We start from the raw sequence: 27,564 nt of genomic DNA, 5'->3' as shown, positions 1-27,564 counted from the left end.
GTGCAGCTTATGCAAGTATCCACAGGGGAATGTTGGATTTTCTGATGGACCGACTGTTTCCATTATAACAAGTATAAAGACATCATGATAATTCTGAAACACAGAGAAAAGAAGTGGAGGACTAGATAACCCCATAGACCAAACTTTCAGCTATGCTCAGTATTTCTCACTTTGCATGACTCCAAAAATATAAGTATTGCCTCTAGAATTGCAAGACAAAAAAGAATTAAGAGCAGAATACTAACACACCTTAAGCTACAGGAGAAAGATGGGGAAATCTCTCTCAAATGCTCGGGGAAAAGAGAACTGGTAGCAATATAATCCTTCCATAGAAAGACAATAACATCAAAAATATAAAAGCTAACCAGTAACCACGTTCCTTATTGATCCCAACACCAGAATCGTAACTTAGTATGCAAGTTTGGCCATTCATGCTCTAGTATCATCATATACCACGAAAGCCATTGCTCTTCACTCTGTCATCTGGATTGCTTCCCCTACCAAAAGTTCGCCCCCCAGGACGACCTCCTCTTCCTCTTCCCCTTCCTGATCCTGATCAAGGCATTTAGAGAAGAATGTTAGCGAAAGAGGGTCAAATACGCAAACCAAACAGCAACAAACACTACAGTTTTTTAACCAAATGATAGCAATTATATTACCACTTCCTTTATCAGCTATCTGCACTCATACAATAAAATTTCTCATGAACCAAGGCAGATGTAGAAGGGCAAATTCAGTTAACAAATGGAACAATCATATAGAAAAAAAACTGCACACTCTTATATACCATACAGAGACTCCTTATGCCGAGCAGAGGGGTATTGACATAAAAAGAGCCTAGCCATGTGTGATACCTCAGGTTGGTACAAGCCCAAGACTCATATCCCACATTGGATTTAGGCTGAGGACACTACTAGGGAAACCAAAATTAATGGGCATGCCAATTCGGGGTTCTTTTTTGTTTAATTCTGTCCTAGTCCGCCACCAACCCAGACTTCCCTTCAATGGGCTCACCTCTTGTTCAACACCTTAAACCTTATAAGCACTATCTATAATACCATGTGCAACAACCAGTGCATAGTTTTCTCGCACCACTGCATTTAACTGAGTCCCTAGAGGGTAAACGAGTACTTTTCACCAAGGGGAAGTCTACTGAATTGTGTTATTTTCAATGGGTGGATGCCCTCGTAGATCCTATTTGACTCTTCACCAAGTGAGCTTTTGTCCTGACACATAGTATCCACATTATTCCATCACCAATTCTAGTCCAAGCAAATGAGAAATTCTATTATCACATGCTTCCCACTCAATGAGAACTGAACAACCATCTTTAGAATTTTAAAATTGACCTCCCAATCTTAAAATAACAGTAAGGGGAATATTTCCTACCCATGTCCACTTCAGAAAAATGGACTAACAAATGAAGGTTAAATGTCAAGGCAAAGAATTCCGTCAAATATCCAAGGGTAACATAAAAATAAGATCAAGACATTTTAAAATTGATATCAGTTTTGAGGCACATACTTCCTCCTCCACGAGAAGTGCTACTGCTGATTGGTCTCCTCTCCTCAATGTAGACTTGCCTTCCAGCCAACTGTATTGGTGATGCCTAAGCAAGTAGGAAGAAAAATTGTATGATATACTAGACATAACGAAGGTTCACACGACATATAAAGACAATCCCTGAATATAAACATATGACAGTAATCATGAAATCTAAGCCCCACCCAGAAAGAATAATCTAATCCGGAGTACAAAAATGAAACCGATCAATTTAGGGTCTAAATTTAGAAATCAATCGGGTTAATTATTGCGGAAGAACTTACTAAGACAAATATAAGAATACAAAGATAACAACAGGCAGTTCGTGTCAGAGAAGAATGTCTCAGATTCTTTTTTCTTTGATAAACGTGGTTCCCGGACCAACTTGTGCGCACCTCGACTAATTCCACAGGGTACCTGCTACCTCTTACCAGCACAGGTACTGGGTAACGCTTGGACAGGTGGTAAAAAGAATGCATTTGATTCTTCAAATAGTAAGTATGTCAAACACAATGAGATGAAGTCATGGAGATGCTATAACTTGAGACAACTAACTTCAGCTCCAATATGTCTCAAGTGAATATCTCCACAAGATTTCCAACATCTACTAATGGATCACAGATCCATAACCATTAAAAACAAGAACATTATAGAAATTACCATATAACCTAAAACATCTCAAACATGCATCGTATAAATGCTAAAGAAAGCCAACATAAAAGTTGAAGTGAACAGTTATGAAGAGTCACATCAAGGGATAAGGTACACCTAAATGAGTCATATCGAGCAATTGAAAAAGTTGACCAAATTACAGTCTCGAACTTAGTGAGGTTCAAACCTTGATTGCATTTTGTACACCTTGGACTTCTTCAAACTCAACAAAGGCATAGCAAACGCCAACATCCTGTTAATCCATTGCAATCCAAACATTAGCATGCATAGACAACAAGGAACAAGATAAGGAAGCACCAAATATACTAACCGTGCGGTTTCTTAAGAATACTCCATCTTGCTTGATCTTCCCAAAGTTCTTAAACTCTTGCAAAATATCAAGAGAAGATACAGTAGATGGCAAATTCCTCACGTAGACAGACTTTGGTTCCCCTGGGGAAGGCAGAAGAAAGTCATAGTAAAGCTAACCTCGACAATACATAAATTGAATGCTAAGAATGCTAAAGCACATTCTATCACTTGCTGGAACTCAGAGATGTTATAATTGTTATGAATAATGACACCTTAAGATGTAGTGTAATTGTATTACCTTCTTGAGATGATCCTTCATCTGCCAGGTCAAGACTGGCATTCGGCACAGCTGGGGACATGGAGCGTGACTGCTCAACAGGAGGTTGCCACTCCAAAACAGGTGGTGCAGTCTGGGTATAAGATGGCTGGATACGAATTGATGGTGCGGGTTTTCCTTTTGGAGCTCTTAACTATCAATCAAATTACATGCCGTGTTTCGGGAAAAAAGATCAATTAAATGCCATGTCCAGTTAAGCTCTTTACAAATAGAAATCAAGAACAAAAGACCATTGCAGACACCTTACGATAATTCTACGTCTACAGTTAAGTTCCAGGAACTAACAAGGGCCAGAAGTCAAAACAAAATAAAAAATTGGACAAATTTCTACTAATATTACTGTTTACTGCTTCCTTTCACCAAGTATATTCTACACGTGGATGAATCTACTTTTGTTCATCCACTGTCTATACTCTATACAAGAAGTTCTCACTTAAGATATGTGCCCAATATACCAACCAATATTCAAACTGATCAAGACGCCATGTAATAGACAAGTTGCTGTTTAAAATAATGTATCAAAGCACCTACTGTAAGATCTAATATTCGTGCAATTATCTGGCAGGGTTGAATGACCATAAAGGGATCTATTACTCGTGCATAAAGAGACAAATGCAGATCAAGTCGTAAGGTGCGCGCAAGATGGATGTACTTACAATAGCAGCATAACTAAACTTTGAAGGCTCTCCAACAGGTTCTTCTGCAGCAGGCTCAGGCTCTGGCACGACTTTGACCACATTATTTGGCAAAGCAGTTTCCTCCTCTAATGACCTTACTTGAGCAGTTTCTTCTCCCAAATGAGCCTCCTCTGGCACTTCAGCCTCAGCCTCAGACTCTGCCTCAGGCTCATCAGCCTCAGCCTCAGCCTCAGCCTCAGCCTCAGCTTCAGATTGGTGCTCGTGATCATGCTCTGGATAACTATACTCTTCAACACCATCATTCCCTTGTATATGAACTGAATTTACATATTCAATTGCCTCCACCTCTAAGGCATAGTCATGGGCTGCAAATATAGTTATAACGAGTCAAGTCATATGCTAACATTGTCAAGTATCAAATATGCTTTTGAGAACGCTCGCTAAATATCTGAGAGAGAAAGTTATGGACAAAGGACATGCAACTAAAACCAGCATAAAGTCCTGCAGTTGTCCCCTCCCACACCCTTTACACAGAAAAGGGGGGGAAAATGGGAGCACCACAGTTTCGAGTGGAAACTAAAAGAGGTGACACTGGTTCCAAATATCCCTTGGTACAGTGTAAAGGTAACATTAGCCCTCTCATACATAAAAAAGAGAACCATAATGGGGCAATAACTGAGAGCAAGGAGCTCTTTCCATCCTTGAAATTTTCAATTATTAATACAAAAAATAGGAAGCTGAGGTTGTTACTAAAAACAAATCTTGGCATGTTTAGCATCTTATACAGGCCAGATGTAACAATACCTGGTGGCTCTGCAAGAGGATAAGAAGCAGTTGGTTGAGCATCAAGATTGTTCTGTAAACCTACTGGTGCTTGAGGAAGCTCACTCCCCTCCTCATTAACAAAATGAAAGACATCATTCAGAACAAAGTAACCCTTCTCCTGAGGTGCAAGAAGAAATGTTTGCACAAAGTTCCTCCACCCACTGAGATCCTTCAGCTTGACAGAACCAGAGACCACAACAAGAACACCGCCATTCCAAGATTCAAGAGAATTTATCGTCTTGATCTTAATTCCAGAGAAACTCATTGACATGATTAGAGTATGAATTTGCTGTACAGTGAAGACATACACATGATAAGATTAACAACAAAATAACGCTAGTTACACTACCTCAAGCAAGGAAATAAGGTTAGCTAGAAACTAAATAGAGTAATAGTCATAAGCAACAACAAGATCCTTTCAACAAAAAAACTTAAATAGGGACAGCAACTCTCCATTATATCAGAGAACCAGAGTCCTCATTACTTTCTTCAGAATTCTAGTGAGAATCTGGTAATGCGACTAGTTGTACGGTACAACCCATTTCCACAAAATACAAAAGAATCTAATTGTGCCAGATCCTTCAAAGCATCCGAAAAAACATGTACAAGCATTCTTAGAAAAAACAGGAGATCCACATGGTACATTCCAACACCTATTTTTATATAAATAAAATCCGCCTGCTATTTCCAACTTAGGAGGCAGAGGAATGGCGTAAAAGAGCTAGTATACAGTCCTACATTGGTTAGAAGAGGTATATGTTAGAGTTATTGTTCAATCACATTACGCTGGCTAGAGCCTTGTATGTTAAGGAAGTCTGAGCTCCTTCCCATGCTAAGAGCCTTTCTAAACTCTTGAACTTAAGAGAGGCTTCTTTTCAAGCTGAGTAGAAATATCGTAAAAAGAAAATTACAAAACAAATATCACACGGAGATCAGTGTACCCATATATTGATATGAAATCTCATTCTCATATATCATATATATAAACACTGATGCTCGAATCATCTCCGATCCGATTTAGCAAAGCGAAAGCCAATAGCTTCGCTTATGAATCTAGAGAATCCCTGATTTGCCGTAAAAGAAAAATTATTTTGTATCAGAAAGAGATGGCTCAAATAGACGTCATGGAGAGAAATAAATTCACATAGCTGATACCAACTAGTGTGGGATTGAGGTGTAGTTGATTGGTTTATTCAGATAATATCCATATATCAATAGTGAATAACACATAAGATGGTGGCATTCTCAAAAGGTGTTCAACTGTATATGGCATGAAAAGGTATACACGTTTGCAGCCACCTATGATAAAGGTAGACAACCAGCAGATTAAATCTAAATGTCTAAACACTTTATAATTTCGCTTCTCTTCTCTGTTTCTCTCAAGGTAGATGGAGGAACCTACATTCTACGGGGCTTATCATTGGTAAGCAATCAGTGAAAAAGCACCAATTTAATCAGAAAAGCCCTTCAGGACAAGCAAGATCTAGACATCAAGGTGGGATATTAAGCATGAAATGCATCATTTCATCATTGACAATCTACATGATGCATTTCTCTCTTCACTTCGCCGTTGTATGCAATTATTATCACAATAGAATTAAATGGTAGAATCTATTGAATGACAAATGAGAAATCAAGAAAATAATGCAAATCTAAGTAGAAATAAAATTCCGTACATTAGGTCCGTTCTCCGTTGGAAGTTTTAGACAACCGCTAGCTTCCTAAAGTTCCCAATTTGCCTTAAAAAGACAGATAATTCACTAGTCGTGGAATGATATGACCTCAAAGAGCACTTCGAAATAAGATTTGTGTGTTGAACCTTTACCAACCCAGAAACAAGGGAGCATGAGAGGAAAAGGAGATAATGTGAATGTCCCATCAACAATGTGAGCTTTCCATTCCTCCCCCTTCCCTCACTTTTGATAGGACAAAAAAAAAAGATAGGAAAAAAATATCAATCTCAGAAAGTGCTTTCCTTCCCCGCCACACCTCTCTCCTTCCATCAGCCTTTCCTTTGTTGGTAGGGGGATACGAAGGATCCATATAGCAGACCTTATCTAGTTTTGGAATGAGGCATAATTAATCAATTTTTTTTTTTATGAAAGGAGTATTTGATCGATTTTTGTATGATGGTGGTGTCCGAGCTACCCTGCACGCACCTCGACTATTTCAAGGAGTACCTTATGCCTCCCACTAACACATGTACCGGGTAACTTTTTTTCTTCTCTACCAGCTTAGGCGGATAAGAAGAATCACCTAGGAGCTTAGGCAGATGAAAGGAATCACCTGGGACTTAGGCAAATAAGAAGAAATCACCTAGTGCCTTTTGCCTCTACCAGGATTTGAGTGTATATGAACGATAGTCCAATTATTTAACAACTATGTATTGATTTGTAAGTTTTTTTAATTGTTATACATAACAGAATTAGATCAACAACAACAACAACAACCTAGTGTAATCCCACACAAGTGAGGACATAACACAATTAGATCAAATCTCGAAAAATAATGGAAGTCTAGGATTCTACTAAGCAAAAAAAAAAGGATAAAAGAAGCGAGAATCTGACCACAAGAGCAGAAGCTGATTCACTTGAATCACCATCAACTCTCACAATAGAGCTGGCATCAGTATAAAACTGATGAACATAATCAGGTTGCTGTTGAAGTACCTGATAATATTGTTGCACAAAGTACGAACCCACCTACAAACACACACACACACACACACACACACACACACACACACAAAAAAAAAAAAAAGAAGAAGCAAAAAACAACACATATTAAGATAAATCAATAAAAACAGGAATGGATTAAACTGCATATTATAGTGAGAGAGGGCGATGATTAAAAAAAACCTGAGTGGCTCCGATTGGAGCAGAGTAAGAGCTCGCCATTATTTCCCTCTCAAGTGAGTTCACACCCAAAAAAAAACCTAGATCAAGACCTTTAGGGTTCAAAAAGGAGATGCAGATTACTGTTACAATTCGTAGAAAAGGTAACTTATTAGTAATATATGTTACAATACATAAGTACCGTATCTTCTTTATTAAATAGGAGAATTTATTACAGAGAATAGAGAGAGATACGGTGATTTAAGAGATTCTACGAATCAGAGAGAAAGAGAGCGAATAATGGAGAGGAGCATAATATAGATCTATGGAAAGTTAAGCAATTTGTCGGACGAGCGGCGAAAATTGCAGTGGCATTCTTGTCAATGACTCACTGCATTCTCAGGTAAATAATATTTTAGCTGGTTAAAAAAAATACAAATATTATTTGGTAAAAAATAATTAAAAATAATCAACTAAACATTATTGACTTGGGAGTTTATGTAAGAAATAAATAGAGACTTTGTGAAAATTCGTATCATTTTAGAAATTCGAAAGTTTAGTGACTGTAGTAGCATGCTACATCACCTTTTTTGGGCACCACAAATGATTTTCTAGGCTGCGATAAATTGGATGACTTCATTATTACAATAAATTTAAAAGTGATTTTATTGAGTTATTTTCATAGCTTGATCACTTAATAATTGATAAAGAAAATATATGAAGTATAAACAATATATATAAAACCAATTTTAATAAAAGCTAGTACCTTTTTAAATGGAGAGAAGTGGGTGAAATTGAATAAAGGGTAAAATACCCAACAAACCAAACCAAAAACTTCTTTTCTTTCTAGAAAAAAAAAATGTAACTAACAATTGTATACTTTATCTTTTGACAAAATATTCTTATAGCTAGCCTAAATGATCCAATAAGCTTTGATGTGTTACTTTTTAAGACCAAGAAAGCCTAGCAAAATTTGCCAAAATTTGGATGCCTTGTGGCTAAAAATGACAACCTTGACTCAAACTTTACCATTATAAAGCACTCAGTAATGCTAACAAGAGTTAACTTAATTCAGTTCATTTCCCAAACCTAAATTAGAACTAACAAAAATATATAATTCAAAGAGTAAAATCCACTACACCCCTTTTAACTTTTAAGGATCGGGAAACAATAACCCCTCACGTTTTGAATGAGAAAAGGAACCCCGTGTGCAATAGTTTTCCGGTGAAATAATTTTTTTAATAAAAATCTTTTTTTTTTGAATAGATAATTTTTAGAATAACCAAGTTCTTTCATTATAGCCAAAAGCTCAAAATATGATAAATAATTAGGATCTATATAAGTTATGGAGTTTCCCTTTAGTCTTCTTTTTGCATAGTTTAAGATACGATGTAATGCAAATACGTCTCCATAATGAATTTTCAAATGTGACACTATCAACTATAATTTATGTTCAATAGAGATATTTTCAAAATAAGTAAAGTTTAATAATTGCTTTAGTACAATAATTTTAATATACAAAGAAAATATATAAATAAATTAATACTCATAGCAGCAATTCTTTCATCTAATATATATGTCAGAGAATTGACTATTTCAGTGTATTTTTTCTTTCAAATTGAAATGCTTAAGCATCCATGGTGAATGTGCGTTCACCATATTTCTTGAATTTTGTATGCAAGAATTTTTTCTTTATTGCAGAAATTTTAACAATGGCCTCAATATAATAAAAAAATATCTTAAATATTACAAGCAAGAAAGATGAAATTCAAGTATTGGTTTGGATGAAAAATATTATACTTAACCTTTGAAAGGATAGAGAGAGAGAAAAAAATCTTTATTTTAAAAAAGGAACTCTCACCAAAAAAATATTGTATATGGGGGTTCCCTTTCCCATTCAAAATGTGAGGGGAGGTATTGTTTCCCAACCCTTATAGGTAAAGGGGTAAAATGGATTTTACTCTAATTCAAATCATAAAAAATATATTTAATTATTCAGTTATGTTTCCTTTCTATTCTGTTTGTATCTTTCTTTATCCACTTTGAACTTGCTATCTATCTAGTTATTCGTTTTGTGCAAAAATTGATCTGACAAGTACATTGAATTGGACGTGAAAGTTAAGACCACACAAAATTCTCAAAATCATATAATCTGCAAATCCAAATTAAATGTTTGGAATTAAGACAATGAAAATCTGCTCCTACTATTACAAAATGGATTTGACTTGCATACACCGACAATGTAAAGAATTTTTACACTATCCGTGCATAATAACACGCTTACAACATGTAACATGTCTTATTTTCCAAGTTTATAAAAATAGCCACAGCCTTCACTTCTTTGTAGCCCATGCCACTGAAATAGGACTTCTAACTTTCTGATCTTTATTTCTTAAGTTGATCCACATCAATTGCCCTTCTGCAAAGTTTCTTCTTTGACTTCCAAATCTTTTCCTTGATATAAACCAAACTCTGTAACTTAAACTTTGGTTTACACGCTTAAACATCAGACGTCGCGGTTTAACTCTAACTTTAACTCCCTCAGGTGCAACAACATCAACTGAATAAACAGAATTAGAACTCCCAACATTTGTTACTCTCCTTGTGATCATCTTTCTTGTTTTACCTGCCTTAAATATTACAGAAATTGAGGGGTAATTAAGGCTAAAATCCCTGTTTTTCTGTAAAATATCATGGCAACTAACATTCTTGTGAGTAATACTAAAGATTTCAAAGTTTTTGTACCCAAGAGTACATAGGTGAGTGATATAATCATTAGCCTGAATGTCATATACCAATCCAGGATCATCGGCTTTTCCAGGATTTACATGTCCAGCTCCTATAGCAAAAATTCCAGCTGGTGTGTCGCCGTCCATTATTGGTTTTCCCTTGTGATCAGTTGTATCAGCAGTTGTCATTAGCGCGGATTTTATTGCAGCTGGTGTCCATTTAGGATGAATTGAATGGATTAATGCCGCAATTCCACTAACATGAGGACATGCCATTGAAGTTCCTGATAAGACAGTGAAGTTTACTCTTCTTGTATCCTCAGGTAGGCCACTGGGGCCTATATTTTGCGGCCAAGCAGCTATAATGTTTACACCTAAAGCAGAGACGGATCCAGAATTTAAATTTAATAAGTACAAGATTCGGGTTCAAAACATCATATTGTGCTACTAACCTGGAGCAATTAAATCAGGTTTGAGAATTGAAGGATCAGTAAAACTTGGACCCCTCGAGGAAAATTCTGCAACTGCTGGTGCTCTAGATTTTCCAATAACAGTTCCTCCAAATATGATTCGAGCTGTTGGTTTTCGTGTTGAGTTTATATAGTTTTGCAACTGAATTGATTCGTCGAAACCAATCAATGTTGCTGGAAGGACATGGACATCGACAGAATCTTCCTCCAAATTTACTGCTGTATTTGCCAGGATCATAGCAACACCACCTGATTCTTTAACAACTTGACCTTTCTCTGCTCTTCCATTGACTCCGCGATTACATACTACTATTTTTCCTTGGACTTTTGATTTTGGTAGTGACCCTCTTAAGCAAAATTCACTTCCATTATCTCCATCTGTGAGATAAACAAGCTCAAGAATTTTTGGAGTATTATGAACTTGCTTCCCAGGGTACAAGGATTCTCCATACACATATTTGCCATTACCTGTTGGAAAACAAAGAACACAAATAATTTAGGCTTGAAAGTTGAAACACATTAAATAACTCAACATCAACAACAACAAACCCACTGAAATCCCACAAAGTGGGTATAGGGAGGGTAGAGTGTACACAACCTTACCCGTACCTTGAGAAGGTAGAGAGACTGTTTCTGATAGACTCTGACACAAATTGTGGAGGTCGAGAACTCGGACTCATCTCCATTTTGGTCGAACAAAAGAAGCATTATAAGCTTTTTAACAATGACCGATATGAAACACGTTAAATAACTCTTTTCCTAAAATCAATTTTTGCTCCTCTATTTCGCGAGATTGATATGTAATTGAATGCAAACAACTTTAGTGGATATGACAAGCCTATGCTAATAGATGCAAGACTAGAAAGTTATTTTTTCTGGCAAAGTAAACGACAATTTATAGGGAAGAAAAAACCAGCTTAAGATAAAAGGATGTAATGTTAAAAAAATTAATATGTATACTTATATTTAAACAAATTGTAACGTTACCTAGCTGAATTATTGCTGGAAATTTCCTATCAAGTGTGCTAGCACCAATAGTGGAAATCCAAGGAGCTTCATTAGCTACTGAACTTTGAATTGGACCATTATTTCCAGCAGCACATACAACTGAAATCCCATGTTCCATAGCGCGAAAACTGCCAATAGCAATAGTATCCTCATAAAGTGGAACAGGAAAACCACCAAGTGAAAGTGACAATACATCTACTCCATCTCTAATAGCTGCATCCATTGCTGCAAGTATATCAGAACTATAACAGCCACTAGACCAACAAACTTTATATATCGCGATATGAGCACCAGGGGCCATCCCTCGAGCCTCTCCTGCTCCGTTTCCAAGCACACTCGCCATTGGAACCGGAGCTCCCCCTGCAGTAGATGCTGTATGTGTACCATGTCCTTGTGAATCTCGAGGCGACAAATATTCCTCCATTAAATCTAGTGATGTTGTTTCCTTTGATGCAACCATGTGTCCTATGTGAAAGAACCTTGCACCAATAAGCTTGCGATTGCAACTCGAAGAATTGAAATCTTGTCCTTCTTGGCAAGTACCTTTCCATTTCTTTGGAATTGGAAGCATCCCACGATCAACAAAACTTGGACTTTCTGGCCAAATTCCAGTATCAAGAACTCCAATGATCGACCCTCGACCAAATCCAGACTTTAACCAAGTACCTTATTAGGAAAAAACATACTAACATAAAGACAGAATTAAAGAAAGTAAGAAGAAAGACTCTGAGGCGTGAAAACAACTTTCCTTAAAGAGGCATTGCCTGTGTACTACTGCAAATTGACTTAAGCCACATATTTATTGAGTTAAAAGAAGGCTATTCGGAATAGTCATCTTATTTCATGAATAGACATGTCCTTATTTAAATTTATATGAGTTTAAGTTATATATACTGTCAGCATAAAAAATATTTACGCCATCATGTCACTTTTAAACTAAAAAAGGCAGTCCGGTGCACTAAATTACCGCTATGCATGGGGTCGGGGAAGGGTCGGACCACAGAGGTCTACTATACGCAGCCTTACCCTGCATTTCTGCAAGAGGCTGTTTTCACGGCTCGAACCCGTGACTTCCTGGTCACATGGCAACAACTTTACCAGTTACGCCAAGGCTCCCTTTCATGTCACTTTTAAACTGACGCTTATACTGACAGTGTATATAACTTAAACTCAATTTATACATGTGTGTGTGTATATATATATATATATATATATATATATATATATATATATATATATATATATATATGTTACAGACTATCTAACATACCTTCCCTCGAAGGACTAAGTCCTAAGAATTTGTAAGAGTAAGTTGTCTGAATCTCAAGTTTCCTCTCTGGAAATATGGACAACACATTATTTGATTTCCTCAGTGCTTTCAGCTCATTTTCAGATAGTAGAGCAGCAAAACCTTCAAAGGCAGAATGGTAAGAGTATAAAAGTCGAGAAGTAGAGTCTTCTCCTGAGGAAATGAATTTTTCAAGAAATGAAAGGTGCCATTGAAGTTTAGAACTAAAAGGGGTTCTTGTCGTTGCATGTGGATGTAATTGTACTATGTAAGTTTGTAAATTTTGAGCTTGTAGCAAGGGAATAAAACATAGTAGGAAACAAAGAAAGTAGAATTGGATATTGAGTTCCATGTAAGTAGTAGGTACTCAAATCTTGGAATGTAGTGCATGTTTTTTTGGAAGATTTGATGTCGTATTTAAAGGGGTTGAAGAGAATTCAAATTTGGTTTTGTGAAACAGAAGAGGAAACTCGTGAAATTTAAGAGCTCCTCTTCACGAGATGATTTTCAAGATTTCAAAAATCAAGAAAATATTCCTATGATCTTTTAGTATTAATTTGTTCCAATTTGTTCATGTAGTAGAAAGAAAATTTTAGAACGTGGAGATATCTGTTCAGTTAATACGTTCATTCGTTTACCCAAAATAAAATAAAATAAAAATGTTACCAGTGCAATTTATGCACACGCTCCACTGTGGCGTTGGTTTTTAGTTTTTACTGCATTTGAGCATTGAATTGAGTCACGCCACGGCTAGCTTCTTTTTAGGACATTGGCGCAGGCTTTTGAGGCTCCTTTTGTGTAACTGAAATAATGCAATTACATGTAACTATCCCTAATAAGTATTAGTATTAGGTTATTTGAAAAATAAGATTGGGTACCTTCTATAATAAGTTAAAATATATTGATAATGTAAAAAAAAAATTATATTGTCAAAGTATATAAGTTAGTTTTCCTTTAAATTTAAGTTTCCCTGAACTGACAATGCATTAGTTTCTTATACCAACATGTAAAATTGACCTACAATAATATGCAACTTTTCGTAGCATATATTATAATTGGTCAGTTGAGATAGTGTAAAATTTATTTATGTTATCATGAGTGTATATAACTAAAATCTTATCCATGCTATAATCGGTAAATTGAGATAGTTGGTTCTTTGGTTGGTTTCGTGCATTATCGAGAAAAAGCTCATAAATCAACTCAAATTACTGTATATTACTAGAAATTGAAGGGCTAGATAAGGAAACGTTGAGTGAGAATTAAACGACAAGTTTCAAAAGTTCGAATCACATTAAAAGTAAGTGAGAAACCATTGTTGATTGTCGAAAAACAAAATAAGAACAATAAAGACTTCTTGATAATTGATGGTTGATGATATTAGCTAAATGAATAGAAAAAGGAACAAAACTGAGATAAATGCAAATATCAACATCCAACAAAATGTAAAAGCTGCTCCATTTTTCTTCTTGCTCTTCTTCTTTTCTCTCTCAAATTCCAAGTCTTTGAATGACAAGTTTACACCAGGATCCCCCATTTTCACTTTGCTTCCCAACAAAATGGAGTTATTCACTCCTTGAATATTATTACTTATATAAATGTTTATGCTACAATATTCTGATCTTGATTCACTAGAACCACGGCGTACAATCATCGATGCCCCAACGTTTTGCCCTTCCAAATTGACACATTTAAATGGCACATTTTTGCTCTCTGGTGACATGAACACTGCTATAAGCTTTACTAATTCAGGAGTTGAGAGATGTTAGTTTCTTCTTTGCCTTAGCTAGTTGTTAGTTTCAGCCTTTTCTATGTTAATGATTAGTACAATCTACATTTCTTTATCTACAAGAAAAGTATATGCTCCTATGAAATAACTTAATGAACACTCAATAAAAAGAGACATGCAGAATTTTGCGCAAGTGATGTCCGCTTATTGTCGTGGTGTTTAAAGTTTTACTTCGGATCCCAAACTAATATTTACTTTATATTATTTTATATGAAATCAAACCTATTATATACATGCATATTGTTTTTAGAAAAATATTATTGTCTTCGCACGGAGGGAAGCCTTGGCGTAACTGGTAAAGTTATTGTCATGTGACCGGAGGTCACAGGTTCGAGCCGTGGAAACAACCTCTTGCAGAAATGCAGGGTAAGGCTGCGTACAATAGACCCTTGTGGTCCGACACTTTTCCGGACCCCGGAAGCTTAGTGCACCAGACTGCCCTTTATTAGTCTCCGCACAGATAGGACACACTGTCTGAGCACACACTATGTTTTCATGTCCAAACACAATTTATCTTTTAAATATAGTTTTTCAAATTAACTTCAAATACTATTTTTTTCAAATCGCAATCAAATTATGTCCAAATGCCTACTTAAAAACATCACTAGTACAACTCTTTCAACTGTGAGTATATAAAATAGGAATTCTAATGCAGTAAAGAAGCAGCTCATGGCTAAATGATGGCACTAATTACAATTACAGTTTTTCAAGTCATATAAGTTACTAGTCTCAAGACTACATTATAAATGTGTACATATGGCAGCACACCAAATATAAATTTTCAACATGAACTACCTTTTCTCTAAGCAGATATCTTAAATTACATCAATCCCACACACAAAAAAAAGTAGGGATGATAATCTTCTAGGCTATCTTTCTCAGTTTTCTAATCATGTTATTGGAAAATCCATTTCATTAGATCACCTATACTTCCAAAATTTGGAGGAAAAACTGTCAATTGTTATCATAATTATTCCTGAATAAAGTTTCTCCTTACAGCCTGTGCACAACTCATGCCTTTCTATGCTACAACACCGGTATACCAAAACATACAACAAAAAAAAGGTTAGTCCGGTTATGTGCCTATGTCCTCTTGCTTCTTCTCTGCAACAACAGAAAGTTCAAGCACATCTTTTTTGCTAATATCCTACTCGTTCTCGTAGCTTGAAAGACGAGCATCTGACAAAACGGTGAAAAGCTGTGTATCCACAAAAAGCTGCATAAACAAGAAGAGAATGTACTGATGAGAGTTTCTAAGCTTCAAAGTAACAGAGGATTACACAATCATCCTACTCGGAAAAAAAAAACCATGAACAATATCTCAAGGAAAAGGTTCTATGTTATCAAAACAATAACAGATGATGATAAACTCAAAAATCCACTCCGTTAAATGCATGAAAATGGGTACTTTGCTCTCATGCTTTTTAAGGCAACACCATCCTCAAGGTTTTGAGTCAAGATTGAAGAGTAAAAGCTCGTTCTTGAAGCAAAATAGCTAACGAAAAAAAAGAGCTCATATTGGTGGTTCAAAGAACACCGAAGAAACCACTTTTAACGCCCATAAAAATGAATAAGAGAGATCCCAAGTAATGAGAAAATGACACGTTAACTGTGAAAACCAAAAGGAAAGCACATGGTTCTCACCGCTTTGTAATACTGATGAAAAGTTCATGGAACTTCGGAGGCGTATTATAAGTGTAATAAGAGGCCTTTAATGAATAAGATATATGACTCCAATTCGATTGCATGTTCAAAATCATTAGTCAGTGGAAACATAAAAACAAAGTTCCAATACAACAACCACTGTACAGTGTGCTAAGCATCTATTCTGACTGACACATTAATGAGCGGGCAGAGCTATTCAGCAAAATTTAGCATCCATACCACTTAACAATATATCAAAATGCCTCCAAAAGCAGTGATATCTGGTACTGAGCAAGCCAAGTGAAAAACGAAAAGCCAATTAAATAACTACCACTTACTGATAACAGAGAAATTGACTTTACCTTCACAAAAGGTTGATCCCTACCAGGAAAAGAATCAATAAAGCTATCCTTTAGCAGTATCGAGACCTGGAAAATAAGAGGAGAAGCTTAATGGACTCAGACTACTACTTTCCAGATCAACCTACCAAAAGATTGTGGAGTCAATTAGAAACCCGTCATTACCCGGTCACTGTTTGACTGTACGCTAGTTATTGTATGAGACCTCAAATCTGAACAAAGAGACTCTAAATAGCGCCGCATAACAGTCAAGAATTGTGCTGCAGCTTCAGCCTGAAAATTAGTCATAATTTAACATAAAAAACATAAAAGGAGAAAAGCATGTCATAGGGGAAGAATTAAGCAATTAAGGAAATGCAGCTCTGACACAAGCCCATTTGTACTGATATGGATCTTGGGCCTAACTCAACCCCAAAAGTTAGCTTATGAGGTGAGGATTGCCGAAGACCATATAAGGAAACCAAGGACCTCAAATCCCACCGACGTGGAACAACTCAACATGTACAATATGAAAACTAGGCTGTACATAAAACCTAAAATTTTATTTTTACCAGACAATAAAAACTTTTCTTTAGGCTGTACATAAAACTTTTTACTTTACCTGATCAAAGAAAAAGGAAAAAAAGAGTAGGCTATACATGGTGAAAGGATTGCTATCATCATGATATACAACAAGCGACAACCTATAGATAGTTTTCCAAAATCAAAGTTACATGCCCCTTTCTTCTAGTTCCCTTTTGAAATTGACTCCAAACTTACACTATGTTTTCAAATTCCACATCCTTGTGCTCATCTTAATTCATACTTATAGCCTGTTTGACCAAGCTTCTCCAAGACCAAAAGCACTTCTTCTTTTTTTCAAAAAAAGTACTTTTTTTCAAAGTAGAAGTGTTTGGCCAAGCTTTTAGAAAAAAAAAGTGTTTTTGAGTAGAAGCAAAAACAGAAAAAAGTAGCTTCTCCCCGGAAGCACTTTTTTAAAAGCACTTTTGAGAAAAATACACTTAAAAGCACTTTTTAAAAGCTTGACCAAACACTAATTGCTGCTCAGAAGTGCTTTTCAAATTAATTAGTCAAACACAAACTGTTTCTCACCAAAAGTACTTTTGAGAAAAACATTTCTCAAAATAAGCTGATTTTAGAAGCTTGGCCAAACAGGCTATTAGGCTCGTAAAGGTGCAAGAGAAGATGGAAGATAAAACTAAATATGAGGCTGGCTGATCAAGCTCCATTAATTCAAAATAAGAATCGTAATATCAGGCTAAGCACGACATTAAGAGAAGCTGAATAATGACGGATACCTGCAGTTCACTGCATCTGTATATAGGGCGCCTTTGAGCAACAGAGTCTTCACGTGACAATCTAGCGTGGATTGGCCGCAGTTCTGACAGAAGCTCCTTACGTCGAGGAAGTAGAGGCAAGTAACACGATTTTATCTGCAGGCTCAACATAAAAATAACAAGATGAAAAGTTCGAAAGCAAAGACAACTAAGTTCTAGCAATACAAAATGCCGTGATATTAGTATCATTACATTATCCAGAAATATGGAGAAGAGTTTATATGTTTTAGGAAAGCACGGGCTAGAAAAACTACAAAACATCTTCATATACGACACCAAAACCACTTACTAGATATAATAAATACTTTCATGAACTATAACTACAACCAACTAACCTGATCTTTGGTTACATTAACACGAACAAGATTAAAGCTTTTCATCTTCAAGTCAGTTGGTTTGTGCTGCAGGCCAACCTGTCAATCATTGGTCACAAAGAAGATAGTGAATTCAGAATTTTGCAATTTCTTCTCTGAGTAGAACCCTTAGGTAGGCCGAAGTTTTTGACACCCAAAGAAGACGGCTAAGGGACGACACTCTCAGATACCACAAAGCTAAATGGTTGGCATTCAATCTTGTTGGTTATCCCGGAAAAACTGCAGCTCCGAGGATATTTAACTAGCTGATTGGCACAGTTTTGAAGAAGCCAAGGCAAGCCATATCTAACTACCTACTGTCAGGAGAATACAATGAGTTTGCGCAGTTATGCATGTTAGAGTGTCCCACATTAGTTGAAGGTGAGTTGCAGTTTCTTTACATGGTCTTGGGCAATCCTCATAGATGAGCTAACTTTTAGGGTTGAGTTAGGCGCAAGGTCAATTTTCTTAACAATGTGAAAACTATAGTTCTCAGTAGTGCAATTGTATCAAGGTTCACTAGTCTTGACGCATTCCATGCATCACCTAAAGTAGACTACATCTTCCATTATCATGCTCATGCATGCTATTAGGGCAATTCTTAAGAAATAATAGTTCCTAATCCCACTGCTACGTAATAGAGGGATGCCTAATAAAAGATTTTACATTATCTTACATGGACAGTAGGCAGGCAACACAAAACTATTCTCAAACTGCCCACTTTACCCAGCCCAGCCGGAACTGTCAATTGGCATCCAGTTCTTTGTGAACGCGCGCATATGTGAATTAACATTCTTAAGAAATAATAGTTCCTAATGCATATTCATCTGACTGCTTCAGGTACTTAATTGACTTGTCTAGTACTGTAGAAGGAACAAATTCACCAACCAAACATGTAGCATAAATTATAGTTAGACAATCTTAAAATTGCAATAAAATTGTAGCATAGCTTCACCAAAAGTAGAACGATGAGACAGAAAAAAAAAAGAAACTCACAATGAAAGGTACAGGAGCATCAAGAAAATCAAGCATCTTCCCAGGCAAAATCTGAATTAAGAGACAAAGTCAATTGATGATTGTATCTTGAAGATAAAAAGAAAGAGGGAGAGTGCTAAATTCAGAAATAATGACGATTAAAATCATGAAGGATGATAGCTACAACACACATATTGCTGCATAATTAAGTCCTCGTGTAATTCAGTACAATGTACCATGAAAGAGCTTTCTAAATCACAAACGGTTGAAAGGTTCAAGAATGAACAGTCACTGGGTTGAATGCATGTTTTGCACCAAAGCTATTATGCTCACATCATTAAAGGGCCATGAGATTTAAGGGGGTACTTCTCCTCACCCATTAATTGTTGGCGACATTGTTTACTTGTCAACAAGTGCCGACAGATTATACATCTACTATTTAAGAGTTTATTCAACTAGAAACCCCACAGTGAAGGAAATAAATGTGATCAAGCATTTGGTATCACCAAGGAGAAGACGATTAGTTGTGAACAAGCAACACTCATGTACAGAATGAAAATTACACGACAAGTATAGGAACTCATTCAAACACCCCTTAACACATTGAACACTTAAAATAAGATAAAATGACAGTACAGCACAGCAAAAAATCAACAAAGATTACAGACACAAAATTATGAGGCTGAGAAGTAATAGCTATGTTAAAAAACTTACAGGTAAGAATAAACTCTGCCATTGAAATGGACGAATAATGGGGATCAGAGATAGCACCACAGCAGATAGAACACCCTGTACTTGTTGCAAAATAAGAAAATGAATAAGCTCTTCATGAAACTCAAGAAATACCAAAAGCATATGAATTCCAAGATATAAAGAAAATTACCAAATTGGGGCACACAATAACCACTTGTTTTTCAAGAAGCACACCAGTGACTAAGGCCAATATCTGAAAGAGCATTCCTTGTCAAACTGAATAATGAATGCCATTTAAAGTTCATAATCATACGCAGTGAAATTTACAAAGTGCAGACACTTGCTAAAATTTGGGAATAGGTAAGCTAAGTGGCCAACAGAGATTGACACAGTTCGGGTTTCAGAACAGTGGTCAGTAGAAACAAAATCAGACGAGTTAAGGACTACTCAAAATCTTACCGTCTCAATTGAAAGTGCACGACAAATTGTTGCAGTTGTCCATATAGATAGTCCAACAGCTTCCTCAGCAGCGGCTAAATGAAAATTTACCTAAGAAAATAATAACTGTCATCAATTAGAAAGAGAAAAAAATTTCAATCCCAAAGACACGAATTAGAACCTTTGCAACTTCATCTGCATCCTTCATACTTGTACCCAGATGTTTCTCACTAATTCCAAGTTCAGAAACTGAAATTCTCTCGTATTCAATAGCCTGTAGATGTTCGAGTGGCTGAAAAACAATCTTACTTCCTCGTGGTGGAAGGGGCAAGGAATGATAACTACAAACTATTTGCAGCAAATCATTCTTATTCTCCTACACAAGAGCATAACAAAGTGATTAGAGGAGGTGTGAACTCATAGGTGAATCAAACACTAACATGAATTTCTGTGGGTGGAAAAGAGAACTACAGACTCTAGCCCACTCCATTATCATCTCACAACCGGCATCCTTGTCATTGCTGAAAAATAAGTCATCGTCTTCATCCTCGGATACCATACTTCTTGCTGAACTGCCAAAAGAAAACAACTTATTGACAAATTTATATTTAATGTGAGGAAATAATGTTTATGCTTCACATATGCTGGATAAAAGACAAGATGAAAACAAGAAGAATAACAGTACTCCATTCAACAAGAAAGGTATAACAGAATAAAAGATCTGACTCGATTCGGGCAAGATAAGAAAGTTAAAAGTTGACCACCTAAATAAGGATTCAAAGCTTCCAAGACGCTCTAAAGAATGGACCTTTGAGCAGACAAAAGGCCCGCTCTCAGGGGTTCGGTAATTGTCTTGAATTCCAAAAACCCTTTCAGTACTATCGGATCGATTTTCTGAGGCCTCGGATACACAATCATCAAAATAATGGATGTTCCTTCCCCCATCCTTACCGAATCCTCTTGCTTGACTATGATCTGATGCCTCACTGGCGGTGACACTTACAGGCGAAGAAACTTCCCACTTTGATGATGACGAGGGAACCTCATCGTCCGAGATTATCCCAGCTGCTGCAGCAGTAAGAGCAATTGCACAGTCAACTGGTATTGCAGAAGCTGTCCAATCTGCTTCATCATCCCTGTAAGGGGAATCAACGCTTGCATTTGATGCGTCATTCATTTTCGATGCAGAGGGGATAAAATCAGTGAGATTTATTTCACTAACAAAATGTGTTATCCTATTCAGACGCTCTTGTGCAATTACACTGCATTCAAATAAATATAATATAGTCAATCGTATAGAATAAATAACTATTCAACTTTATTCATACCAGTAGACAGCCGATGAGAAATTCAGCGCAAACCTGTTCAACATCTCGTAGTGTAATTCAAATAAAGGAACTCTTGTTAAAAGACAATAACAGCGGGGCGCGGAAACCAAAAACCGACTGCGACCAACTGATGATTGGGAAAGAGGTGATGAAGGAACATAGATAGCAGGTGGTTTCTGAACAATTTCTGATACATGTAAACATACACCATAAAGGGTAGCATTGTCTGCCACCTGATGCAAAGCACATATTGTAACTTCAGCATTTTACAGGGATTAATATGAACACAATGAAAAGAAGAAAAGGTAAAAATCCAAAGCCAACATATAACACCACGACAGCAAATAGAAAAAGTCATCTACAAGAAAACTCCAAATAAAAAAAAAAAAGAATGAGCAAGAAAATACCAACAGTAGAGGAAACCAGGTCGCGCCCTTCACTTAGAGTAGTCAACAGTGGCTAGTAAGTTAATTACTTACCTAGTAATATTTGTGCATAGCCTAAGACTCCTATACGTGGAGCCCCTTGTACATTGTTTAACATCAACTCAAGACAAATTTTCTCTTCTCTTTTCATGAATACTCTTGACTTCTTTAGGATTCATCAAAAAATAGAAGTTTTTAATTTAAAACAGAGTAATTTTGCACCATCAGTTCCACAATGATCTAAGGGAAAAGTAGAAAAGCACAGAAGAAAATATATGTTACGTACCGAAGAAAGCAATACCAAAGTTCATGTCAATTAATCAACTAAGTATCAATCCCAAATCAAAAGTCAAGAATTCACAGCAATTTCCTTGGGCTTACCTTAAGGGAAAATACGAACGACAAGTCATCTCTGCCTAAGTGCTCCTAAAGATAAAGGAAAAGTTAAGTTGATTTCTATTAAGAAGAGAATTGTTGCTTTACTGCATAATCAAAAAATATGATGCAAATGAGCATCAAGATTTCAAGCAGAATCGAAAAATAAATCTATTTTACTTTACCTGCCCATAGACCAGCTCATTTAGTTCACTAAATGATGGTGTCCTTTCCATTACATGTGCCTGGATTACAAAGCAAACGCATGAATGTATGGGATAATTTTGAGAAGTAGAATGCCTTGAGTTATACGCTGATGAGAACACAATTAAAGTATTAGACCAGCAAAACTATACCTTAACGCCTCCAGGAAAGCAGAATGCTGCCAAATCCTTCATGCGCATAGCTAACTTCTTTCCAGGAGGATACTTAAAGAGTACCTGCGAGAGAGGGGAAAGAAAAAGGAAGATAGTGTCAAGGCAAGAAAATATATCATACCATGTCACTGAGATATAGGTAAATTATTGGAGCCAAAATAGATATTTACATACGTACCCACAGCAACAATGAATGACCAATCTAATATTTGATGAAATAAAAACTGGAATATTATAACTGGAAATATTTGAGGAACCGAATCCGAGCTTCAATATAATATTTGAAGAAAGAAAAAAATATAATAGGAATATTAATGCTCAAGCCCGTGAACAAAATACCAACTTATAGGATCATAAAATATGAATTGAAACTCGTAATTAGAAGAAAGGGGGAATCAAGAAGTCTGAACATTTCTGCTTGGTCACAACCTGAAATCATATCTAAATTAGACTTATGACGCAGAATAGGTCTCGCCGTATTTTGGGAAAAGAAAAAGCATTTATTCAAATTTTTTCTCTATGACTAACACACCTAAGGGCTGTACTAATTTGTTAGTCATAGCGAATTAATTTGAGATGTGAAACAAAGTTGGCTTTGAATAATTTTATTACTTATGAGAAAGTTACCTCTTTTCAGAATAAGCAGAATTTGACTTGTAAACCATAAATATGCAGATTTATGCAAGTAAACAAACCTGAGGTTCTAGGGATGGAACTGAAGGACCACAATTTGAAAGCATTCTGAAATCCACCATGTCAGATGTTTCTAACTGCACTTCCCATTTTTTTCTCCTTGCAAATGCATCCTCAACATCCTCAAGATTAGCATCGGGATGGAGACCAACGATAACAAAGTGCTCAAAAAGCGTGTCGGGCTCCTTATATTTCTTATAATCCTGCGCAGAATTTTCGTTTGTTTGCATCAAACATGATTCCCCAAATGTCTAGAGCAATCTAATGTGTAAGAGCTGAAGGCTAGTTTTCAAGCAAAAACAGTTGGGTAGAATTACTGAATCAGAAAAACCCATATATGTTTACTATTACTACCACCCTAGAAGGGAATGTCCATAAATGATATGTGCAAAGTATATAAGCTTGTCGGCGATACTTCATCCTTGTGCAACAAAATATACAATTTTGTTTGCCATGAATACTTGTGCATCTGTACATGTCATTAACGCAATATCCCCTATTAGGAATTTGAAAAGTTTGTCAACTTCTCTTACTCCTCCTTTAGAGGCCCTTCCCACATATTAAGCTAATAAAAGTGGAAAATGTTGGAAAACATAGGTTGTTTGAGAAAATCCATATCAAAAGAGCAAAACATACCTTAAAAGTACAGATCCAACTACAACACATATGCCTCAATCCCAAGCTACTTGGGGTCGAAAACCTCAATATCCATCTCACTCCATTTGGATCCATTTCATTCCAATACTTAATAATTTAAGGTTCTAATACTGTAAGTTCTTTAAATTTTCTCAGGGTCTACAAAGTTTCTAGATAAACTAGAGTCCTAACAAATAGTTCGCCTAATGCAAGTGCACCAACATGAGCAAGTCCTCGCAAACGACATTCTCTCCATCTTATTGAACTAATCATATTTAATCTTGTCTAATCTTGTAAATATTATACATCTATCTCAATGTGCACATTTCTATGTTACTCATTTTGTGGAAATGTTGAATTCAAATACCCAAAACACACTTTCATACAACAGTGTTATTCTTACAAGCATTGCATAGAACTTTATTCCAATAACTGTGATATTCAAGCCAACTTGCCCACCTCTATTATTCTATCGGGTACCTCCATCTCTTGACCAACACAGGTACTGGGTAACTCTGCGTACCAAAGCTTAGGTAATTGGTAAGAAACCACCTACCTTTTTGTGTCGACTATGATTTGAATTTTTATTGGCGTCTTCCTATCTCAAAATACTTCCGTATAACTCTTCCATTACAACCATCTTATTTTGATTCGGCATTATCATACAATTCTCCTAAAACATTTATTTTTAGACATCGAAATCACATCTAATCTCATTTCTACTTCATTCTAATTATAGTGGCTTAACTTGAAGTGTGTCTTTTCAGTCTTACTTCTCGTATCCTAATACACTTACTCGATAAATTGATATCCCATATTAAAAAGGAACTGCGGAGCAAATAAAGGAACACAGAACTGTCTATGTCAAAATTCAACACATTATTCTCCATGTTTCCTCGAAAAGGTTGTTCAATGAAAAAGCAACTTAAATTTCTAGTAAAAAAACAGCCATAAACTGAATTATAAGCAATTTGGATACAATATGAAAGCAGCATACCGAGGTTTTAGAGTGAAGCTGATACCACTGCCGCTTTTGATTAGCCAAAACCTCAGGATTAAACGATAAGAACGAGCAGTCTTCTTGTGAAGTAGTACCCCAGTTACGCAAAGCCCTTTGCATTTGAGACTTCCATTTTGTAAAATTACTGCTCCCACTTCTATGAATAGAAGAAGTCACAATCTCACTACGACTTCTTCTATGTCCAACAATCCCTGTACTTGGTGAAAATCTCGAACTACTACTTGAGTAAACATTTTGTAACGCCTCGCCAGCAACTCTTACTGCTTCCTCAGAGATTTGCTGTAATACCCTGTAGGGTGATGATGGCAACTCTTCTTGCCCATTGCCTTCTTTCATATTAATTCTTTTATTATAACAACTCTACAATAAGCAAACAACAATTGTGTCTCAGTCCCAAACAAGTTGGATTCTGCTATATGAATCCTCACTGTCCGAGTTTCTCCATTTAAGCATTTTTCCCAAACAACTCCAAGTATCAATTTACACCCTTCTCCTGTCACATTATTTGATTGATAGTTTCAATACATTCTTGAGAATTACAGCCAAACTGAACTAACCCATCAAATATTTTTTTCTCAATTTGACGAAAGTTTGAATCTTTGTTCACTGAACATTACCAATAATACCCTTTCTCATCAAACCATTCCAGTTTCAATGCAGACTTGAAATTTACAGCCAAATTAAACGTGACCCGCCAAGAATCTTTACCCAATTTGAAGAAAGTTTGAATCTTTATTCACTGAATGTTACCAAAATAAGACCAAAAGGCTGATTCTTGGAACCTTAAGCAAAATGTGAAGTACCCTGGGATTGAGAACAATAAGGAGAAAAAAGTTAGAATCATAAATATATGTAAATTAAACTCCAATTTTTGTATTAAAAAAAACTGTCTAAAAAACTATAGCCACTCAATCGAATAGGAAATCTGAGGAACACCCAAATTAGATACAATGTGGAAAAATGTGGAAAATCGACCAAGTACAACACAATAACAAGCATACAAGAGAAATGAGAGTTACGTTAAAAAGGGCTGAATCATAATAATAATAAAGTGAATCATTGCAAGAATCTTGGATTCTGGAAAACATGTCGGGACAGAAAAAGCAAAAAAGAAGAAGAAAGATGTGATGTTTTATACCCAGAAACAAAGAAATGTGATCGTGGTTGGTTTTTAGCACTTGTACCATGTGGTTTTTTTAAGGCAAGAGGTTATCTCTGTCGTATTTGGGGGTGGTGGGGGTGGGGGGAGGGTTGTTGTTGGCGGAGGAGAGAGCGAGGAAGAGGAGAAAGTTGCCGAGAATAACGGTGGGGGAGCATGCAGAATGAGCATTGTTTTTCATAGGATCAAATCACCGTTATTTTTCATACTTAATGAAGAGGAAAGTCTTGTGGCTATTCTTGACCACGAATTTTTACCATGGTAAATTCTTGTGAGTAAATCTCATTTAACCAAAGTTTGTCGTTTTCAATGAGAATACAAACAATTTTAATCTTTTATGTTTATCAAAATTGAATAAATTTTAATCTCTTTTACACATGAAATTAGTTATATTTCGCTCCCGTTTGGCCATAGAATTTGGGAGTTTTTTTTCAAATTTTATTTTCAAATATTTGTTTGTTTATAGATTTTAACCATTTTTGGTAGATTTTGAAAACAAAATATTCAAATCCCAAAAAGTAGCTTTAGAGTAGTTTTTGAAGTTTTTTACTCACAAAATTTTAAATTTTTTTCGAATAAAATGCATGTCCAAACACAATTTCAGCTTTCAAATAATATTTTTCATCTCATCTTCAAAAACTCATTTTTTCAAGTTTCAACCAAAACTATGTCTAAACTAGCTTCATTGAATGGCTCGTAAGGAGCATGTGAGCTGGGGCTGATGTAGTATAAGAATATTAGGTTCACATGAACTCAATAGTTTTGATGCGAAGCGTAAACTTTGTATAAAAAATTATTAAAATTACAATAAATAATATATATAAACTTATAATTTTAAAAATATAATAGGTTCAAAACTATTAAATTATAGTGTTTAAATCCTAGATGGCTGGATCTGTCTTTATACGTGAGCCATTTAAACGGAAGAGACCATTAGAACACTTGCTTTCAATTCATTCCCCAAACATCAAAACAACCTTTTATAATTCCATTGCAAAATAAAAGACAATTAAAAAAGGACTTTACATCTTTTCCCTTTTTCGAAGTAAAATTTTTTACACGATTTACCTGGTGATTTTTGAACTTCTATGAAAAATGAAACTTTTGTATTATCAAGAAAATGTCTTAAACTTACATGTACCCTACTTATATGTGACGTATATAAAAAAAAAAAAACTCACTATATCAGCAATCTAATGAGATTTTTAAACAACTTACTGAATTTGGACTTTGACCGATATAACTTTTGTAGTAGTATTAAGCATCTCAACGTAGAATTGTAGTTCCAAAATATAAAGTTAATTAAGGGAAGGGAAGGGGTCTAAGCTAGC

At 35.8% G+C, this 27,564-nt stretch overlaps 3 protein-coding genes across 6 annotated transcripts; all 3 read right to left on the bottom strand.

Annotated features, from left to right (window-relative positions):
• Positions 1-134: 134 nt before the first annotated feature.
• Positions 135-7,453, bottom strand: LOC104087608 (nuclear transport factor 2-like). Of its 2 annotated transcripts, none has more exons than XM_009592137.4 (9): positions 7,164-7,453; positions 6,873-7,007; positions 4,285-4,594; positions 3,499-3,845; positions 2,804-2,975; positions 2,525-2,646; positions 2,381-2,446; positions 1,525-1,609; positions 135-552 (listed from the first exon to the last, which is right to left on the bottom strand). In XM_009592137.4, the coding sequence occupies exons 1-9, from the start codon at positions 7,200-7,202 to the stop codon at positions 446-448; spliced, it is 1,383 nt and encodes a 460-aa protein (XP_009590432.1). In that variant the 5' UTR covers positions 7,203-7,453; the 3' UTR covers positions 135-445. The 2 variants fall into 2 exon arrangements, with proteins under 2 accessions (XP_009590432.1, XP_009590433.1); XM_009592138.4 differs by having other exon boundaries at positions 135-546; positions 7,164-7,450.
• Positions 7,454-9,257: 1,804 nt separating this feature from the next.
• Positions 9,258-13,048, bottom strand: LOC104087609 (subtilisin-like protease SBT1.2). Its single transcript, XM_009592139.4, has 4 exons — positions 12,617-13,048; positions 11,326-12,012; positions 10,321-10,806; positions 9,258-10,242 (listed from the first exon to the last, which is right to left on the bottom strand). Exons 1-4 carry the CDS (start codon positions 12,984-12,986, stop codon positions 9,473-9,475), a joined length of 2,313 nt encoding a protein of 770 aa, XP_009590434.1. The 5' UTR covers positions 12,987-13,048; the 3' UTR covers positions 9,258-9,472.
• A 2,042-nt stretch (positions 13,049-15,090) lies between these two features.
• Positions 15,091-26,568, bottom strand: LOC104087611 (uncharacterized). 3 transcript variants are annotated; one of them, XM_009592142.4, is made up of 19 exons: positions 26,213-26,568; positions 25,051-25,878; positions 23,420-23,620; positions 22,704-22,787; positions 22,533-22,592; positions 22,354-22,398; positions 21,581-21,780; positions 20,984-21,481; positions 20,695-20,791; positions 20,401-20,595; positions 20,241-20,330; positions 19,972-20,034; positions 19,803-19,877; positions 19,110-19,160; positions 18,096-18,173; positions 17,722-17,856; positions 16,589-16,696; positions 16,427-16,492; positions 15,091-15,636 (listed from the first exon to the last, which is right to left on the bottom strand). In XM_009592142.4, the coding sequence occupies exons 2-19, from the start codon at positions 25,408-25,410 to the stop codon at positions 15,568-15,570; spliced, it is 2,475 nt and encodes an 824-aa protein (XP_009590437.1). In that variant the 5' UTR covers positions 25,411-25,878; positions 26,213-26,568; the 3' UTR covers positions 15,091-15,567. The 3 variants fall into 3 exon arrangements, with proteins under 3 accessions (XP_009590437.1, XP_009590438.1, XP_018623426.1); XM_009592143.4 differs by having other exon boundaries at positions 20,695-20,786; positions 21,171-21,481; XM_018767910.3 differs by lacking the exon at positions 26,213-26,568 and adding an exon at positions 26,094-26,212.
• Between the last annotated feature and the right edge of the window lie 996 nt (positions 26,569-27,564).

This window comes from Nicotiana tomentosiformis, chromosome 6 (genome assembly GCF_000390325.3).
Source record: "Nicotiana tomentosiformis chromosome 6, ASM39032v3, whole genome shotgun sequence".
NCBI lineage: Eukaryota > Viridiplantae > Streptophyta > Magnoliopsida > Solanales > Solanaceae > Nicotiana > Nicotiana tomentosiformis.
The sequence above is the reverse complement of the archived record's forward strand: the minus strand, read 5'-3'. Positions and strand labels throughout refer to the sequence as shown.

Excerpts from the sequence above, each read along its gene's own strand:
- LOC104087608 (XM_009592137.4), bottom strand. The coding sequence starts at position 7,202 with ATGGCGAGCTCTTACTCTGCTCCAATCGGAGCCACTCAG. Across the intron at positions 4,595-6,872 it reads AATCAGCTTCTGCTCTTGTG|CAAATTCATACTCTAATCAT; the intron begins GTCAGATTCTCG and ends TTCACTGTACAG. Across the intron at positions 2,976-3,498 it reads AGTTTAGTTATGCTGCTATT|TTAAGAGCTCCAAAAGGAAA; the intron begins GTAAGTACATCC and ends TTTGATTGATAG.
- LOC104087609 (XM_009592139.4), bottom strand. The coding sequence starts at position 12,986 with ATGGAACTCAATATCCAATTCTACTTTCTTTGTTTCCTACTATGTTTT. Across the intron at positions 12,013-12,616 it reads ACTTAGTCCTTCGAGGGAAG|GTACTTGGTTAAAGTCTGGA; the intron begins GTATGTTAGATA and ends TTTCCTAATAAG. Across the intron at positions 10,807-11,325 it reads TCCAGCAATAATTCAGCTAG|GTAATGGCAAATATGTGTAT; the intron begins GTAACGTTACAA and ends GTTTTCCAACAG.
- LOC104087611 (XM_009592142.4), bottom strand. The coding sequence starts at position 25,410 with ATGAAAGAAGGCAATGGGCAAGAAGAGTTGCCATCATCACCCTACAGG. Across the intron at positions 21,781-22,353 it reads CGTTCGTATTTTCCCTTAAG|GTGGCAGACAATGCTACCCT; the intron begins GTAAGCCCAAGG and ends GCTTTGCATCAG. Across the intron at positions 21,482-21,580 it reads CACTACGAGATGTTGAACAG|TGTAATTGCACAAGAGCGTC; the intron begins GTTTGCGCTGAA and ends ATTTGAATGCAG.